At 43.9% G+C, this 19976-nt stretch overlaps 1 protein-coding gene across 1 annotated transcript; it reads right to left on the reverse strand.

The window, feature by feature from the left end:
* Positions 1-9629: 9629 nt before the first annotated feature.
* On the reverse strand, positions 9630-11909 carry LOC123428258. Its single transcript, XM_045112447.1, has 3 exons — positions 11718-11909; positions 10196-10267; positions 9630-9910 (listed from the first exon to the last, which is right to left on the reverse strand). The coding sequence occupies exons 1-3, from the start codon at positions 11856-11858 to the stop codon at positions 9752-9754; spliced, it is 372 nt and encodes a 123-aa protein (XP_044968382.1). The 5' UTR covers positions 11859-11909; the 3' UTR covers positions 9630-9751.
* Between the last annotated feature and the right edge of the window lie 8067 nt (positions 11910-19976).

Raw genomic sequence — 19976 nt, forward strand, 5'->3', positions numbered from 1 at the left:
TGTAGCACGGCATTCCATTGATCAAAAAAGTACTATGCACTAATTTTGAATACACTTCGGCATTCACAACAACAACAACAACAAAGCCTTTAGTCCCAAACAAATTGGAGTAGGCTAGAGGTGAATACACTTCGGCATTCACAACAACAACAACAAAGCCTTTAGTCCCAAACAAATTGGAGTAGGCTAGAGGTGAATACACTTCGGCATTCACAACAACAACAACAAAGCCTTTAGTCCCAAACAAATTGGAGTAGGCTAGAGGTGAATACACTTCGGCATTCACACTTCAAACAAATATTCCTGCCACATTAATGTTAGAAGAAAAATCCAAATACGTATCGGTACCTCTATAGAGTTTTTTTTTGGACGTGTCAACGAAGGTTCTTGACTCAAGCAGGTCCATGGAGATCCTGGAGTGCTAATAGGCCGTTTTTATAACTTGGCTTAACCAAATATTGCCCTGATTAATGCCGCAGCAAGCAAACCCCACATGCTGCCGCAAGGTTTCCCGTGTTGCCCTCTCACTCTAGAGTCTAGACTCCAATCAATACCCAAACCGGCCGATTCGTTAAGGCATGCACCAGCAGCTAACAATCGTGATGTATTTTTTCCAGCACCTTCAATCTCGGGTTGCCTTCCATCTTTCTTTATCAAGATCTGATACACGATGCAGTATAAAGGCACACTCCAACATGTAACTACTGTTTTTAAGAAAAATATATAGCGGTGCCACTATCCAGCTTAAAAATGTGGAGGCTGCCACTAACTTTGTTGAAATTGTGGATAAGCCACCAACTCAGGCAGAATCGTTGGATCAAAGCCACCGCAGCACATAATCACTCGTTGATGTCACGTCAGCCACATTGCCCCAGACCTACCACTTGGCCATGTCAACATCGACAATGACTCAAAGAGGAGACTCAGTTGACCCCTTTCTCCGGCTGCTCCAATTCTAGGGCTAAGAGAAGACCTCAAAGAACTGCAGCGAACGAGGAGACTTTGTTGACCCCTTTCTCCGGCTGCTCCAATCAGGACCGGTGCATACTTGGGCCCTGGGGCGGGAAAACCAAATGGGGCCCTTGTGGACAAAGAAAAATTCGAAATATATTGTATTTCGAGAGCAATTTAGTAGCATAGATTGATGGTCTATGAACTAAAACCACATGAGGTGTTGTTGTTTTTCCTAACACTTCTCGCAGAAAAGTCATCAACAATCACATCAGTATTTACTTCATCAAACTTTTCTTTCTCAATGCATATTTTTGTCACTTCCTTTCTCACTGATAAACATTTTTTAGAAGATATGCCATCATACAATTGCATAAAAACAGTCGATACAGGGAACAAAAACCCTTGAATATGGGCATATGGCTTGATGTCGAATTGTTGGTGTAGCTTTCCAGATCTACATGGCTTCAACACTTATTCCCCGTGCCCTCTTCTCATCCCTGGATCCAATTAATCTTTTAAGAACGGGTCAACAGAAGAGTAGGAACAAGGAAGACAAGAATTAGAGATGTCAGATGGAGCAATTAGACGCGGAGTGCAGGACTATTTGACAGCGAATCAAAAGAATAGTACTCGATTAGGGTATAAAGGAGATAGACGAACCATCTCTAATGCGGTGATGCCTAAAAAATCTAGTTGATGGGGAACACTGAGGATGCAAAGAGAGATGGCTGGGGAAGGGAATAGGACCTTTGGTCTCCATTAATGGATGCACGGAACGGCTCCTCGAATTTGGAAGTGCACTGGAGCAAGGGCGTTGTTCTTTGGGATAGGAGAATTTTGTGGAGGAGGCGAGGAGGCGGGGAGGCTCGAGACGTGATTGGAGGAGACCGATGGCGTGCTCCATCAGCATAGTTTATTTTTTGAGGTAATCAAGCAGAATATAGTTAACTAGCGATCGATTTTTTTGGTCCGCCGGTGCTAACTAGGTAGTGTCTTGGGCCTTGTTTTTTTTCTCTTATTTTCTAGATCTAAGGAAAAAATATTGCAAAATGTATACTGTGCTACTACCTGGGCCGGGACCTCTACCTCCCAAGGGCCCAGGGCGGGCGCCCCGTTGCCCCGGCCTATGGGCCGGCCCTGGCTCCAATTCTAGGGGTCAGAAAAGACCTCAATGAACTGCAACGAACGATACTATGATGAGGGGGGCGTTAGGAGAGTCAGGAGTTAGAAATTGGCTTGGTGAGCCGACACGTGCTATGTATTATGCTCGCTATATTATCGGCTTGGCAAGATCTGAAGGTAGCCGGCTTCTAATGGATCTACCATGACACTTGACGCAATTTTCCCTCTATTTAGCCTCATATCCAAAGGACCACCTCCAGAATAGAAGTTTCACATGGTCAAGTGAGAGGGCAAACCCGGCGCTTTGCAAGCTTGACTAATTCTTTTACAACGCCGAGTGGGACGATCAATTTGGCAGCCACATACTTCATGCACTCTCGTCCTCGCTCTCTGATCATTGTCCCCTCCTCCTCGCTGAGGTTAGGAGACCCCGAAGACCACGAAGCTTCAAGTTCGTGATTTTTTGGGTTTCCCTACCAGGGTTCAAGGAGGTCATCCTCAAGGCATGGAATGAGCATACCGACCATACCGAGCCGTACCAAATCCTACAGTACAAGCTCAAAAATACCAGTACTCGCCTTCCCGAGTGGAGTAGGGGGTTATTCTCTAGAGCAAAGGACCAGCTCCACGTCGCCCTCTTGGTGATCTTGCACCTTGATATGGCCCAGGACAACCAACAGCTCTTTGTGGAGGAAGGGGACCTCTGCAAGCGGCTCAAAAGACGAGCCATCAGCTTAGCAGTCATGGAGAGGGCTCGTAAGAAGCAGTGTGCGATACTGGCATGTTGGAAATATGCCCTAGGAGAACTAATAAAATGATTATATATTTCCTTGTTCATGATAATCGTTTATTATCCATGCTAAAACTGTATTGAATGAAAACTCAAATACATGTGTAGATACATAGACAACACATCGTCCGTCCCTAGTGAGCCTCTAATGGACTAGCTCGTTAATCAAGGATGATCAAGGTTTCTTGGCCATAGACATGAGTTGTCATTTGATAACGGGATCACATCATTAGGAGAATGATGTGATGGACAAGACCCAAATTATGAATGTAGCATGTGATCGTGACAATTTATTGCTATTGTTTTCTGCATGTCAAGTCTCTGTTCCTATGACCATGAGATCGTGCAACTCACTCACACCGGAGGAGTACCTTGTGTGTATCAAACGTCACAACGTAACTGGGTGACTATAAATGTGCTCTACAGATATCTTCGAGGGTGTCTGTTGAGTTGGCATGGATCAAGACTGGGATTTGTCACTCCGTCTGACGGAGAGGTATCTCAGGGCCCACTTGTTAATACATCATCACAACAAGCTTGCAAGCAATGTCACTATAGAGTTAGGTATACGAGATTGTATTCCGTAACGAGTAAAAAGAGACTTCCCGATAACGAGATTATAGAGTCAGGGCCCACCTGTTAATACATCATCACAACAAGATCTTGTATTCCGTAACGAGTAAAAAGAGATTTCCCGATAACGAGATTGACCTAGGTATGGAGATACCGACGATCGAATCTCGGGCAAGTAACATATCGATGGACAAAGGGAATTGTATACGAGATTGATCGAATCCTTGACATCGAGGTTCGACCGATATTGATCTTCGTAGAATATGTAGGAACCAATATGAGCATTCAGGTCCCGCTATTGGTTATTGACCAAAGAGTGTGTGGGTCTTGTCTGCATAGTTTCCGAACCCGTAGGGTCTATACACTTAAGGTTCGGTGACGATATAAGCATAATTGAGTCATTGTGTTGGTGACCGAAAGTTGCTCGGAGTTTCAGATGAGATCTCGAACGTGACGAGGAACTTCGGAATGGTCCGGAGGTGAAGACTGATATATAGGATGAAGGTCATCGAAGTCCGAAAGTGTTCCGGGGCACACCGAGGAAGTGACGGAATACCGAAAGGAATTTTGGGAGGGCCCGACAATTGTTGGGGGGCCTCACGGGCCAAGGAGAGGGGGCACCGCAGCCCACCACAGGGTTGGGCGCAGCCCCACACCCCTGCCCACTTCGGCCGAAGGGAGGGAGGCCTTCTTCTAGGGCGCCGGCCAGCACAACATGGGTGGCAAGGCAACAAGTGGGAAGGGCCACCCCAACCCTAGCCGCCACCCACCTTGGACGCCATCTCCTTCTCCCTGCTGAGCTGTCACCACCTTGGCCCCTAGGGGAAACCCTAGGGTGCCATCTCCTTCTCCCTTCCCCTATATATAAAGAGGTAGAAAGAGGGCAGCAACAAGACATCTTGCCACGGCGCTGCTCCTCCTCTCCCTCGTAGTTCCTCTCCTCTAAACATGGCGCGACGAAGCCCTGCTGAGCTGTCACCACCATCACCTCACCATGTCGTCGTGCTGTCGGAGGACTCGGGCTGCTACTTCACCATCGCTCGCTGGATCGAGGAGGTGAAGGCGTCATCAAGCATAACGTGTGTTGAACGTGGAGGCGTCGTCCGTTCGATGCTTGATCAGGAGTTCGTGGGACGGGTCGTGATCGGATCGCGAAGACGTACCACTACATCAACCGCGTTTTTGAACACTTCCACTTAGCGATCTACAACGGTATGTAGATTCAATCTCTCGTCTCATAGATGTGCATCTTCTAGATCGATCTTGATGAGCGCAGGAATTTTTTTAATTCCCATGCAACGTTCCCCAACAGTGGCATCATGAGTTAGGTCTATGCGTAGATGACATCACGAGTAGAACACAAAGGAATTTGTGGGCGTTGATATTCATATCACTTCCCTCCTTAGTCTTTTCTTGATTCAGCGCTATTGTGGGATGAAGCGGTCCGGACCAACTTTACTCTTCCACGTACGAGAGATCGGTTCCATCGACTGACATGTAACTTTGTTGCATAAGATGGCTGGCAGGTGTTTGTCTCTCCCACCTTAGTTGAATCGAATTCGACAAAGGCGGTCCTTATAGAAGGTTAAATAGCAACTTGCGTATCACCGTTGTGGTTTTGCGTAGGTAAGAAGCGTTCTTCCTAGATACCCATAGCAACCACATAAAACATGCAACAACAAATTAAAGGACGTCTAACTTGTTTTTGCAGGGTATATTGTGATATGATATGGCCAAAGACATGATGATACATATTTGATGTATGAGATGATCATGTTGTAATAGTTAATATCGACTTGCATGTCGATGCTATGGCAACCGGCAGGAGCCATAGGGTTGTCTTCAATTATTGTATGACACGCATGTTAATCATTAAGCGCTATGTAATGCTTTACTTTATCGCTAAATGGTAGCAATAGTAGTAGAAGCATGGTTGGCGCGACAACCTTGATGGCAACAGGATGATGGAGATCATGGTGTTGTGCCGGTGATGATGGAGATCAAGCCGGTGCTTCGGAGATGGAGATCAAAACCACAAGTTCATGGCCATATCACGTCACTTATGAATTGCATGTGATGTTAATCCTTTTATGCACCTTGTTTTGCTTAGAACGACGGTAGCATTATAAGGTGATCCCTCACTAAAATTTCAAGATAAAATTGTATTCTCTCTGAGTGTGCACCATTGCAAAAGTTTGTCGTTTCGAGACACCACGTGATGATCGGGTGTGATAGACTCTACGTTCAATACAACGGGTGCAAGATGGTTTTGCACATACGAAACACTCGGGTTAAACTAAACGAGTCTAGCATGTACAGACATGGTCTCGGAACACAAGAGACCGTAAGCCCAAACATGAGTCATATAGTAGATATGATCAACATGAAGATGTTCACCATTAAAACCACCTCATCTCACGTGATGATCGAACTTGGGTTGGTGGATTTTGATCATGTATCATTCGAATGACTAGAGGGATGTCAATTTGAGTGGGAGTTTTTTAGTAATATGATTAACTAAACTCATTATGTTAAACAATATTTTAAGTAATCTTTGCAAATTTATGTTGTAGATCAATGGCTCCCGCAGTAGCACCCCTGAATTTTAATGCGTTTCTAGAGAAAGCCAAGTTGAAAGATGATGGGAGTAACTTTGTAGACTGGGCCCGAAATCTGAGGATTGTCCTCGCGGTTTCCCAAAAGGCTTATGTCCTTGATGCACCGCTTGGTGATGCACCTATCCTCCTGGTGACTGAAGACATTATAAACGTCTGGCAAGCGCGTTCTCCTGACTACTCAATACTTCAATGTGCAATCTTGTATGGCTTAGAACCGGGACTTCAAAGACGTTTTGAACGTCATGAAACATATGAGATGTTCTAGGAGTTGAAGTTAACTTTGAAAAGAATGCCCGGATCGAGAGGTATGAGACCTCTGATATGTTTTATGCTTGCAAGATGGAGGAAAACGAGTCTGTCAGTGAACACATACTCAAAATGTCTGGGTATTTCAACCGTCTGCTGAGTTGGGAATTGTTCTCCCGCCAAAGGGGCAATCACTGACAGAATTCTTCAGTAACTGCCACCTAGCTACAAAAGCTTTGTGATGAACTATAACATGCAAGAGATGAATAAATTAGTCGCCGAGCTGTTTGCGATGCTGAAGGTCGTTGAGTCAAAAATTCAGAAGGGAACATCAAGTGTTGATGGTCAATAAAACCACTAGTTTCAAAAAAAATGACAAGGGCAACAAGGGTAACTCCAAGAAGAGTGACAAAGCAATTGCCCCTCCTCTGAAGAAACCCAAGGCTGGACCCAAGCCAGAAACTGAGTGCTTTCATTGCAAGGGGACTGGCCACTGGAAGCGAAACTGCACCAAATATGTGGCCAACAAGAAGGCGGTCAACACCAAACAAGGTATATATGATACACGTATTATTGATGTGTACTTCACCAACTCTCATTGTAGTGCCTGGGTATTTGATACCGGTTCAGTTGCTCACATTTACAACTCAAAACATTAACTATTGAATAAACAGAGGTTGGCGAAGGACGAAGTGACGATGCGCTTGGAAAATGGTTCCAAGGTTGATGTGATCGTCGTCGGCACGCTCGCTCTTCGATTACTATCGGGATTAGTGATGAACCTGAATAATTGTTATTTAATGTCTGCGTTGAGCATAAACATTATATCTGGATCTTGTTTACTGCGAGACGGTTACTCATTTAAATCACAGAATAATGGTTGTTCTATTTATATGAGTAATATATTTTATGATCATGCACCCAATGTGAAGGGTTTATTCTTATTGAATCTCAATAGTGATAGCACACATGTTCATAACATTGATGTCAAAAGATGTAAAGTTAATAATGAATTAATGATAGTACCACTTTCTTGTGACACTTCCGCTTAGGTCATATTAATGTAAAACGAATGAAGAAGCTCCATGCTAATGGACTTTTGAAATCACTTGATTTTGAATCACTTGACACATGTGAACCATGCCTCATGGGCAAGATGACTAAGACCCCGTTTTCTGGAATAATGGAGCGAGCAAAGTTTTGAGAATCACGACTCAAGTCTTAGAATCTTATGATCTTACGATCCAAACTAGCCCTCCGATTCTACGATTTTGCTCATAGAGTCTAAGTTTCTAGGATCCTGTTAGTTATGATTCTACAATTCACGATCCTACCAACAGAGCTCCGATCCGGTTTAGAATCTCGATTCTCACAACTTTAGGAGCGGGCAAGTGACTTGTTGAAAATCATACGTAGTGATGTGTGCGGTCCGATGAGCATTGAGCCGCCTGGTGGATATCGTTATTTTCTCACATTCACTCATAACTTAAGTAGATATGGATATATTTACTTAATGAAACACAAGTCTGAAGCGTTTGAAAAGTTCAAGCAATTTTAGAGTGAAGTGGAGAATCATCGTAACAAGAAGATTAAATTCCTACGATCTGATCGAGGAGGAGAATATCTGAGTTATGAGTTTGGCACTCATTTAAGACAATGTGGAATTGTTTCACAATTGACACCGCCTGGAACACCACAGCGTAATGGTGTGTCCGAACGTCGTAATCGTACCTTATTGGATATGATGCGTTTTATGATGTCTCTTGCCGATTTTCCGTTATCATTTTGGGGTTATGCGTTAGAGACAAGTGCATTCACTTTAAATAGGGCATCATCAAAATCCGTTGAGACGGCGCCATATGAAGTGTGGTTTGGCAAGAAACCGAAGTTGTTGTTTCTTAAAGTTTGGGGATGCGATGCTTCTGTCAAAAAGCTTCAACCAGAAAAGCTGAAACCCAAAGCGGAGAAATGCGTCTTCATAAGATACCCAAAAGAGATGGTTGGCTACACCTTCTATCTTAGATCCGAATGCAAAGTGTTTGTCGCTAAGAACGAAACATTTTTTGAGAAAGAGTTTCCCTTGAAAAAATTGAGTTGGAGGAAGATAGAACTAGATGAGGTTGTTGAACCTTACTTTAACTAAAGAGTAGCGCGGCGCAGAAAGATGTTTCTGTGGAGGCTACATCAATTGAAGAGGAAGCTGATAATGATGATCATGGAGCTTCGGATCAACTTGCTATCGAACCTTGTAGGTCGACAAAGGCACGCACCGCTCCACAGTGGTACGGTAACTCTGTCTTAACAGTCATGTTGTTGGACAACAATGAACCTACGAGCTATGGAGAAGCGATGGTGGGCCCGGATTTCAACAAATGGGTAGAGGCCATGAAATTCGAGATAGGTTAATGTATGAAAACAAAGTATGGACTTTAAAAGTGTTACCTGAAGGGCGAAAGGACATTCAGAATAAATGGATCTTTAAGAAAAAGACAGACGCGGACGGTAATATCACCATCTATAAAGCTCGACTCGTGGCAAAGGGTTTTTCACAAGTTCAAGGAGTTAACTACGATGAGACATTTTCACCCATAGCGATGCTTAAGTCCATCAGAACCATGTCAGCAATAATTGCATTTTTCGATTATGAAATTTGGCAGATGGATGTCAAAACAACGTTCCTTAATGGTTTCCTTAAGGAAGAGTTATATATGATGCAATCGGAAGGTTTTGTCAATCCAAAGAATGCTGACAAAATATGCAAGCTCCAGCGATCCATTTATGTACTGGTGAAAGCATCTCAGAGTTGAAATTAACACTTTGATGAGGTGATCAAGGCGTTTGGTTTACACAAATTATGGAGAAGCTTGTATTTGTAAGAAAGTGAGTGCGATCTCTATAACATTTCTAATATTATATGTGGATAACATATTGCTGATTGAAAACAATATATAATTTTTGGGAAGCATAAAAGAATATTTGAATAAGAGTTTTTTTAATAAAGGGTCTAGGATAAGCTGCTTTCATATTAAGCATCAAGACCTATAAAGATAGATCAAGACGCTTAATAAGACTTTCAGAAAGCACATACCTTGACAAAGTTTTAAAGAAGTTCAAAATAAATCAGTCGAAGAAAGAGTTCTTGCCTGTATTGCAAGGTGTGAAGTTGAGTAAGACTCAACGCCCAGTGACTGCAGAAGATAGAGAAAAGATGAGTGTCGTCCCCTATGATTCAGCCATAAGCTTTATCATGCATGCAAAGCTATGCACAAGACCTGATGCCAGCCTTACCATAAGTATGACGGGAAGGTTTCAATTCAGGAATGAAATACTGGAGAACGATCAAGAGCCTTACCATAAGCATGTGGACAGCTTGTCTTTGATTTTGGCAGGGAATTTACATATATGAAAACAAGGGCCAACGGTGAGACCTTACAGTTACACATCAGAATTAGATGGCCGCTCCATCAAGTAGACTGCAAGTAAAAGCATTGTTTGCCAGCTCTATTTTCTCAGCCTTGATAACAGCACTCAGTTGAAGGGGTGCAAAGCTCCGATCAGGAAAGTAGTTACAACCATCAGCTGCCTCATAAATTAAGCCATCTGCAATCTAAAATACATAGGAATAATAAATTGTACATATAATGTCTTCATATCAATAGGTGGCAGTTTTATGAATGTGTCCTAATTATAACACATGTATAGAGGTAATACACATAACACGAAACCACAGTAAATTTAGATTTAAAGATGTATAGAGGTAATACACAGAACACTAAACTGGCAATTTTATGCATGTGTCCTAACACATCTGCAATCTAAGATTTGGGAATTTTCTCAATACACATACAAACTGATCGGAGATGAAATAAAATGGACGTTTAAAGTTCAATACCTTGGCAGTGTCAATTTGTAGCAGGTATAGATCATTTTGCCTGTGGAAATAATTCTTTAGCGTCATCTTCACCTACACCAAGTCAAGGATTAAATAAACGTATCTTTTGAGAAGGACCAACACACACGCACACACACACAAACAAAAGGATGAATGCATATGATCCATATTTTCTGGAAAAAGAAAAGACTCCAGATCAAGTCACGCCACTGAGATAACAGGGATGATATGTAACAAAATAAAATTTGAGATAGCCTCCTAGAACAGGCATAACACTGATTAGATTGAAGCTGGTACAGTACAAGTCAGTGCTCAACAGATATTACAACACCTGAACATGCGTGACAGTTCAAGGAAGTGAATGGGAGACGGCCCTTTTATCCAGTTGGTCTAGCATGCTAGCGCATTCTCAATGGGAGATGGCCACTGATCAGTGGGGTTCAGCTGGGTGGTTTGCTCTTGTTTCCATCCCGTTTTTCTGTTGCCATCAATCGCTTTGTTCGGTTGCCTCGCAGTTTATTGGGGATCAGTACATTAAGCTGCACCCTAACCTGTCCACAAGTGCTGCTGCTGAACTAGATAGCCTCCGCCAAATTATCTGCGACATTCAAGTAGCGGACCACAATTCCAAGACTGGTCAGAGATTGGGATGGTTATTAAATGGCAAACTGCTCTGTACTACTATCTTCTACATGCTACTCATATGAACCATTCCTGAACCTTTTTCCTTTTTCCTTCTGTTTTCTAGCGTTTTCTTATGTTGCTTTGTTGAACCCCAGACTCTGGTCTCTTTGGAATATATATATGGTAGACTGAGGCCTACCTTCTTATCCCCGATTAGAAAAAACAGCCTAGGACGCATCGTTTCCTATTTTAATTTATGAATCAATCTGATTTTTCTTTTGCTATAATATGTTGTAATGTCACATTTCTTTTCAATAGCAGCATTCTGCATCGCGTTCCATAAATTTCAATTGCTTGCTACTCCCTCCGTTTAAGCCTTTTTAGAGATCTCGATATGAACTGCACATGGATGTATATAGACGTATTTTAGAGCGTCGATTCACACATTTTGCTCCGTATGTAGTCCGTATCGAAATCTCTAAAAGGTCTTATATTTAGGAATGAATGGAGTAGTATATTAAGGATCATTACAATTTACTAATACCAACCTATATAAACTGAAAGAGTCAATCAGAAAAGACATCTAGTATGAGCTATTGGGCATACTCAGAGCAATAGGCCCCAAACATCGACGAGGCTAAGAAACCCAAAGTTCTGTCAAGACACCCAGGCAAGGAAATCAAGGGTTCTCGATCTCAGATCAACGGAATCATACAGGAAATGGCACCTCCCGACAACATCCATGGTTAAGCCGGAAGTCCAATTTAAGCAGTACAGGGAGAAATCTACTGACAGATCAGTCAGATAGAACAATATCTGTAGCGGAGATCTGACGAAGCCGAGAGATCTGGAGAGAAAGGGGATGCAAGACGGAAGGAATCAAATTAGCCGGGGGTACCTGGGCGTGGTCGCTGAGGTGGAAGCAGCTGGTGGAGCGGTCGAGGTCGCCGCCGAGGGTGCAGCCGGTGCGCTGGAGCTCCGCCCACTCGCTCCCCGTGCTGATCCGGTACACGAATGCTGGCGGCGGCGGCGTTGCCATTGCGGTCGGCCCGCTAACAACTGTGTTGTCCAAAGCGAAATGAGTGGGCCGTACGTGTCTGGCGGTAAAATAAGAGGGTGTTTGTTTTCACGGATTTATTGGTTTTGGGACTTAAAAAAGTCCCTATAAGTCCCACCTAAATCAAACACAAAGGGCTTATTGAGACTTATTATGGTTATTTGGGACTTATCAAATAAGACTCTCTAATAGAAATTTATTGAGACTTATTCTGGTTAGGCCCGCGGAAGTCTCCCATCCAGTGGCCGCCGCCCTGCCCCTCGTCGCTCGCACCGCCCCAATCGCCGCCGGCAGCCCGCCCCGTCCCCGCCCGCCCCGTCGCCGCCCAGTCGCCGCCCGGCCGCCGCCTCGTCTCCCTCGGTTCGTCTGGTCCTGCTGGTTCATGTTTTCTGCGCTGGAGGGTGTCTGGTTCCATGGAGTTTTCTGGTCCTGCTGGTTCATGTTGCTGGTTCAACCCGGCAGTACCGTGCCCATGGCTGATGACCAGTTTCCTGTTGACATTTTGGCTGATGATGATCCATATTGACTGCAGGTTACCGCGCCATGGCTGATGATGATCTCCGCGTCCCAGGTGACCGTACCATGGCTGATGAGGAGGAGGAGCAGATGCCTTTTTTCTCTCAGTTCTCATCCGCCGGTGGAAATCTCGGGAGGAGAATGGGTTTCGGGCGTTTCTTGGATCTCAACAGCAACGTCGACGACTTCCCGGAATTGGGCTCGTACGAGCAACTCCTCTTCGACTAGTCGGCCGGTCATGGCCTTCCTCCGATCGGACCTGGTCGTGGTAGGCCCATGCCCCAGGGCGGAGGAGGTCGCAGCCGGTCTCTGAACATCGGAGGTCGAGCCGGCTCTCACCTGCGTCCGTTCGTCGCCCCGGCCGCAGTTGTCGTTGAGGGAGGCGTCATAGGCCGTGGGAGGACCGTGTCGCGGGTCACCGGGCGCGGCGTAGGTCAAGCCAATGCGTCCTCATCTATCGGCAGTAAAGGAAAAACTGCGGGGAAGCAACGTGTGTCGTCAACTGCTGCGTTTTCAGAAGATGTCGACGAGAATGAAGGCTTTGAAGATGAAGATGACAACAATGGTTTTGGAGAGGTAAATTTTTAAATTGTGTATATAGTTCTTTTTTTGTATCAGCGTTAAAATTCATCTTCTTTTTGTGCTAGCTAATTGTGTGAACTTGTTATTTTTAGTTTGAAATGTCTACTTGTTATTTTTGTTTGAATTGTGTACTTGTTATTTTTGTTTAGAAAACCATTGCAAAGGCCGATTGGACAGACGCGCATATTACTATATTTTGTAACATCGCCTGTGAGGAAGCTAGGGATGGGCACTGTGTGAATGGTGTTTGGACAAGTAGAGCATACAGTAACATGAAGAAAAAAAATTATCAGCGTGCGGGCCTCCTGCATAGTACCAACCAATTCAAAAATTGCATTGCTAGACTCAAGAGCTGCTATACTGCTTGGGTGTGGTTGGGGCAGCAAACTGGTTGTGGCCGAACTGGAGATGGAGCTATAACCGCATCAAATGAGTGGTGGAAAAAAATAATTAAGGTACATACATTATTTTTCAAATTACATCTGAATTGCTCACACTTGTTTACATTATTCAGCCTTGTACTAATTATCTAACTAATGATGCAGGAGAGACCAGATGTCAGAAAATTCAAGGGTGGCAATCCTGAGTATTTGGATATGCTAATAGAGCTATTTCAAGGTGTGGCAGTTGATGGATCATCAGCTTATGTGCCCTTAGATGAAGATGATGAAGAAGAATATGATGTTGCCGATGATGGAAATGAGGAGAGTCCAATGAGCACCACCAGCAAGAAGAGGGGGAGCAGCGGCGGTGAACAGTCAGCTTCAAGCCCAGGAAAGAAACTCAAGAGCCCAATGGTGAAACTAATGACAGGGCTCATCAATACTATTAACAGTGATAACACTTCTGACATGATCACTGAATATGCAAACAAAAGGCAGGAAGCAAAGGACAAGGCAAGAGAGAAGAAATCAAACAACACTAAGGAATCCATTACTCATTGTCAATTGTTGGTAGTTCAATGTGGTGCAGAAGAAACAAGTGTTGAGTACTTCATGGCGACTCAACTTTTTGCAGATGAGGCAAACAGAGTCATATTTGAGAACATTTCAACTAATGAGGCTAGGCTGACTTGGTTGAAGAGGTGGTGCATGATGAAGAAGTTGTACTAGTGTACTAGCTATCTTGATTGTCCTTTTTAATAGAACTATGTAATGGACCTGTGTTGTGTGACCTTGTTAAATGACCATTGCATGTTCAAGTGTTTAATTTGCACGTACTAATGTTTTCAAGTTCAAGAGGTGGTGCATGATGAAGAAGTTGTACTAATGTTTGCATGTTTCAGGATGATGACATCAGTGTTGATGGAATAAGCAGTGATGATGGGAGCAGCAGTGATGACGAAGCACTGATGTTGTTCATGCACCAAAAAAGAAAGAGAAGAATGATGCAGATGGCCTGCATGATTGGTATGTACCACTTGGACTCTTATTGTAACAAAGGACCTAGAAGAGTACCAATAGAGTCTGGGCATGATTGGGTTATGACAACACTACGCAACGAAATGGCCTGTTACAACATGTTTAGAATGCACAGACCAGTGTTTGAGAAATTGCATAGTGTGCTTGTTGATTCCTATGGTTTGAAGTCCACTAAAAGAATGTCATCAGTTGAGTCTCTAGGCCTGTTTCTATGGATAGTAGGTTCCCCTCAATCTGTAAGACAAGCAGAAAACAGATTTGTTAGGTCATTGGAGACAATTGTAAGGAAGTTTGATAAGGTTTTGGCATGTCTGATCAAGCTTGCAAAAGACATCATCAGGCCAATAGATTGTCAATTCAGGACTGTGCATTTAAAATTAAGATCTAGAAAGTATGCACCGTTTTATGGATAATTGCATTGGTGCAATAGATGGTACACACATACAAGTTGTGGTACCAGTTGCCACTGCTGCCCAGCATAGGAATAGACATAAGGAGAAGAGTCAGAATGTGATGCGTGTGTGTGACTTTGATATTAGATTCACATTTGTCCTAGCTGGTTGGCCAGGATCAGTGCATGACATGAGGGTCTTCAATGATGCCCGATCCAGATTTGGTGACAAGTTTCCAAAACCTCCACCTAATAAGTTCTATCTTGTGGACTCAGGGTACCCAAATAGACCGGGTTATCTTTCACCATACAAGGGTTTAACCTATCATTTCCAGGAGTACCGTGATGGCACAATGCCTAGAGGAAAAAAGGAACACTTCAATTTCACTCATTCTTTACTTAGAAATGTCATCGAGAGGTGTTTTGGAGTCCTGAAGAACAAGTGGAGGATTTTGTTTCACTTGCCTAGTTATCCACAGCAGAAACAAAGCAAAATAATTGTGGCTTGCATTGCACTGCACAATTTTATTAGACAAAGTCAACTCGCCGATATAGATTTCGACTTGTGTGATCAAGATGAAAATTATGTACCATTGTCTATGCCAACGACTACAACAAATGAGATGGACAGTGCTGCTATGAATCAATTCAGAGCTTGAGTCGCTGATGGGTTGTGGTCCTTGAAACAACAATGATATGAAGAAGTGTTCTTCGCTTATGTAATTTCTGTTATCCCGGTTGTTATGTACTCTGTCTTATTTTGGTTCTTATGAACAAGTATTAATTCATTTGTATGAACAAGTGTTATGAACAATTATTATTTTGGTTGTCACTATTCTGCAATTCATTTGTATGAACAAGGGTTATGTGAACAAGTGTATTTTATTAGGTGCAACATGAACTTATAAGTTCCTGTAAACAAACAGGTAGGGACTCGGGACTTATAAGTCCGTGTAAACAAACAGGTAGGGACTTATGACTTATAAGTTGGGACTTAAAAAAGTCCTAGGACTTATGAAACAAACAGGGCCTAAGCTGAAGCGGAGGAATAGCACTAGCAAAACGTCATTCCCACCGGCGATGTCCTTCTCCTCCGCCGTCTCCAAGCTCCACGCGAGATGCCACTCCCTCTCCGGCAGTCTCCGCCATGAAACAACTACACACCCATCCCCTCCTCTCCGCCTACCACCATTGCAGCCCCTCCCCGTACCCGAAAAGGGAAAAACGAATTACGTGCATACCGGCTGCAAATCAAAATCTGCGCGTACCCAGCGCTGATGGGTGACACGTGTACAAGCACAACATCTGACGGTTGCCTGGTCGGCTGAAAATACAAACATCTCACGGCTGAAAATACATTTGTCTTTAAAGAAAGATCTAAAAAACTAGAAATGCAATAGCGAGTTCGGACACCCTGCAAGACCCATCGCAACCACTCGTCATCGAGCAGCTTACCATGAAACGAAAATCCAATGACACATGCAGAACCAACTATCCTAAACGGAACATAGTTCAGAATAACAAAATGATGCCGGTCGGAACCTGAGGCTCACGAGTGAGCAAACAGCAAAAGCTCGCGCAGGAGACAACATCAACAGAATACAGTCCAAAAACAAGCAAGTTTCTGAAAGCAGCAACCCAAAAATGCAGGCATCAATCCGTCACCGCGTTAATTGGGGCTGCGCAGGTCCTCATCATAGTTGATGCATTGGTTCTGAGCATCTTGGTTCCACGTTCCATTGCTTCGCGATCAGCTCCATTTATCAAACATGTCTAGTAAGTTAGAAAACCACAAGCAGAGAAGACCACATCAAAAGGAGTCTTCATTATATTTTTTTGCTCGAATGTAGCTCGATTTTGACTATTCCACATGGCACAGCATATCGCAGCTAAACCAAAGGTATAAAAAATTTCATCATCAAGTAGAAAAATATAGCACCAAAAAAAGTATTTGACATAAAGTGTATGGGCATAAATTAGTGCGAGAGACACAACCCACCGTTCTTCAGATCACCCTGACAACAGGACATGTAAAGAAGAGGTGTTGGGAGGTTTCCCCGACCCTACCGAAAGAGCATCTAGGGTTATGTGCCCACTTCCACCTCTTCATGACATCAAACGACATCTTGGAACAGCTGTCATAAATTTTTTTGTAGCTTAAGAGGTAATTTGGAGTTCCAAATCCACATGTAATCACACACAACAATATATCTTCCAAACACGCATAAATTAATTTGCTCGAGAAGCGGTTGCTTCTCCCTAGAGTCCAAGCTATCTGATCAATTCTCAAGAGAATGAACATGAATCAATTATAGTTTTGAGCTCCAGCCAGTCATCTAACAAAGGTGGGTAAAGGGGTCTTCTAAAGAAATCATCTCATGTACCATTCTTCTTGGGGATATTTCCCACGGATATTACCCGGCATAAGGAATGACCCGGTAATATATCATGCCATTCCTTGACCTGGATTATACAAGACAATTCTTGAAGACACCAAGTCAAAGACGAAGACCCCTTCGTGGGCGGGCTCATTGCATATCGTGGGCCGGCTTGTGGAGAATGTCTGGGTGAACTGAGAAGTTTAGGCGATAGACCAGAACACGGGTTAGGGGATACGACCAGGACTCTTTGTAACCTTAGGGGCTTTACCTATTATATAAAGGAGACCCCGGGAACAAAACAATCAAGGAAAAAAACCTCGTGAGCTAGGTTAGCGATTCCGTACCCTTGTAATCGAGATCATCATCATCAATGACATTCAAGCAGGACGTAAGCTTTTAACTCCATCGGAGGGGCCGAACCTGGATATATCCGTGTCTTTTCATTCTTGATCACCTACATCCAAGCAACCACCTAATTGTGATGGCTCCTAGACTTAGTCCTTTCACAAGGACATCTGTCGTGACAAAACCACGATAGTTGGCGCCCCACCATGGGGCCAATGCACGGTGGTTTGAGTTCTTGGAGGGAGCTCTCTTATGGATCAAGGGATATGTGATCGGCCGAATGACGAAGAGTCGACACGGCAACTCTACATCAACGATTCTGGCTGGGGTTCCAAGGCCGACTCAATCGAGTTCGGGTACCGGTCCCCTTTGGCAAGATCCACGTCTTCACCGGCCAGATCGGTGAATCCAAAGTCGAGCAGGACATCTCCACTGACAATGTCGAGCCAGCTCGCCGCTCCCAACCCAGCCCGGCACAACCCGCCCGGAAGCCCGATATCATTAAGACTGCGAGATCTGAGCTCAAGCTGGAAATCTTCATTGACATCAACGAGCCAGCTCGGTGCTTCCAAACTTCGGGCATTCGAGGAGCCTTCTTGAAGTTTTATCCAAAGTCTCTTTAATAGATGTGTTTCTCGTTTAGGAGTTCTTCGAATTCAAAGATCCTTTATTTCCCAAACTTCTACCTTAACGTGAAGCAATTTCCTGGTCCGAATTTCAGCGGCGGCCTGGCCCTACTCTAACAATCTTCGGCTACTTAATAATTGGCGTGTTGTCACTTTTTTTGAAAGATCCAGGGTTACCGGCTTCATTGATTTATGAGAAAGCAAGCGGGAAAACAGTGGTGATGAAGCAATAATGCTTACAAGAGGTGGCCCAAAGACTAAAAACTAAAAATAAAGCACGTCGTCGTCTATCTCACTACATCTTCCCCAAAGGAGGGCTCAAGACAGCGTGCACCCTCCAGTCGCCACGGTTCCAGGCTTCCCTTGATGGCACGTAGGACATCTTCAGTTCGCAGCAGCTTATTTTTAAAAATGCAAGCATTCCGCTCCTTCCAGATTTCCGGGGCAATCATCAACAACATCGACTTGAGACCCTTCTTAAATCCAGCCGGTGAGAGAGCAATCAGCCTCTGGCAGTGCCTGAGGGAGCCGTGGTGCATCTTCCGCTTTTCCTTCAAGGCTGCGCGCCGACCATTGTGGACGCCGTCTGTCAGATCGAGGAGGAGAAGGGGCAGTCCCGAAGGAGGTGCATTGAGTTCTCGAAGTTTTTGACGCGGTGGGAGCAGAAATATCCATAATATCCATTTGGCCACCCGTACCGCTGCAGCTGGTGATTGCACCACAGTCTGTCATGATGCACAACTTGGGAGATCTCCACTGTGTGTTTGCACAACTTGGGCCACACCTTTGAGACGTCCAGTCAGGAGAGTTTATGGTGCCCCGAAACACGCGGGATTGTATAGACAACCGCCCGTTGATCACCACGCTAACTTAATGCACCAAGCTAGGAATATGCGAGTTTATTGCTATCGGACTCAAACGTCTGATTACCATAAAAGGTTTGACCATAAAGAGAATACATTTCACATCCTCTGCAGTCCATACTGCCTTGCGTCTCTTTCGCTCAGCGCTCTGGCGTATCCAAATCCCCTCACACAATCGCGCACAACATCCTCTCGCCATGGCGGCCTCCACTGCATCGTCATCAGACTCCACCAGCCTCCTCGAGGGGGAGTGGAAAAGCTGCATCATGAACCCAACCGCAAATGGACCGGCTCACCGAGCTAGGATATCTTCCTCCACCCCAAGTCGCATTTGCCCGTGTCAGCCTGGTGGCCCTCGATGATAATTTTTCTTAGGATCCATCTCCCGAGCCGCGGGAGCAAGAACATGTATGCTTCATTCCCTTCCTTCTTAGGGGCGTAGGCTTCCCACAATTCACACTTTTTAAAGGGGTCTTCTGCATTTTTGTGACATCCAACTTCATGGCCCGTCCGCTAATTCCATCCTCCATATTGCGTGCTTCGTTACTTTATAGCAAAAGGGCCCATGCGTTGCAACGGGAGAAAAAAAACACCACCTTCAATAACGATGACCACATTATGTTCATATCTCATTGCATGATTTCGAAAATTTGTTCACAAATGCAAGAAAATATTCCTTCCTTTAATTTTATTCACAATTCACAAGTTGAAACAATGTACATATTTTTTTTAAAATATCATGGTTGTCAAAAAACTTGGTAACTCAAAGAATTATTCTGAATTTCAAGAAACATTTTTTTAAAATATACTATAATATTCCAATCCACCCCCACAATTAATTCTTCAAAATTCACTCAGGTATATAATCAGAAAGACTCTGAAGCATTAGTATTTAACTGCATACATTCAATCATTCGTGAACATTTTTACAAATTTGGGAACATTTTTAAAATTGAGATTTTTTTTACTATTTAT

Source organism: Hordeum vulgare, chromosome 2H, assembly GCF_904849725.1.
Source record: "Hordeum vulgare subsp. vulgare chromosome 2H, MorexV3_pseudomolecules_assembly, whole genome shotgun sequence".
Taxonomy (NCBI): Eukaryota; Viridiplantae; Streptophyta; class Magnoliopsida; order Poales; family Poaceae; genus Hordeum; species Hordeum vulgare.

Bases quoted from the DNA above. Each gene is read 5' to 3' on its own strand.
- LOC123428258 (XM_045112447.1), bottom strand. From the start codon at position 11,858: ATGGCAACGCCGCCGCCGCCAGCATTCGTGTACCGGATCAGCACGGGG. The intron at 10,268-11,717 runs GTACCCCCGGCT...GACTTGGTGTAG, and splicing joins ACCTCAGCGACCACGCCCAG to GTGAAGATGACGCTAAAGAA. The intron at 9,911-10,195 runs GTATTGAACTTT...TATGTATTTTAG, and splicing joins TACAAATTGACACTGCCAAG to ATTGCAGATGGCTTAATTTA.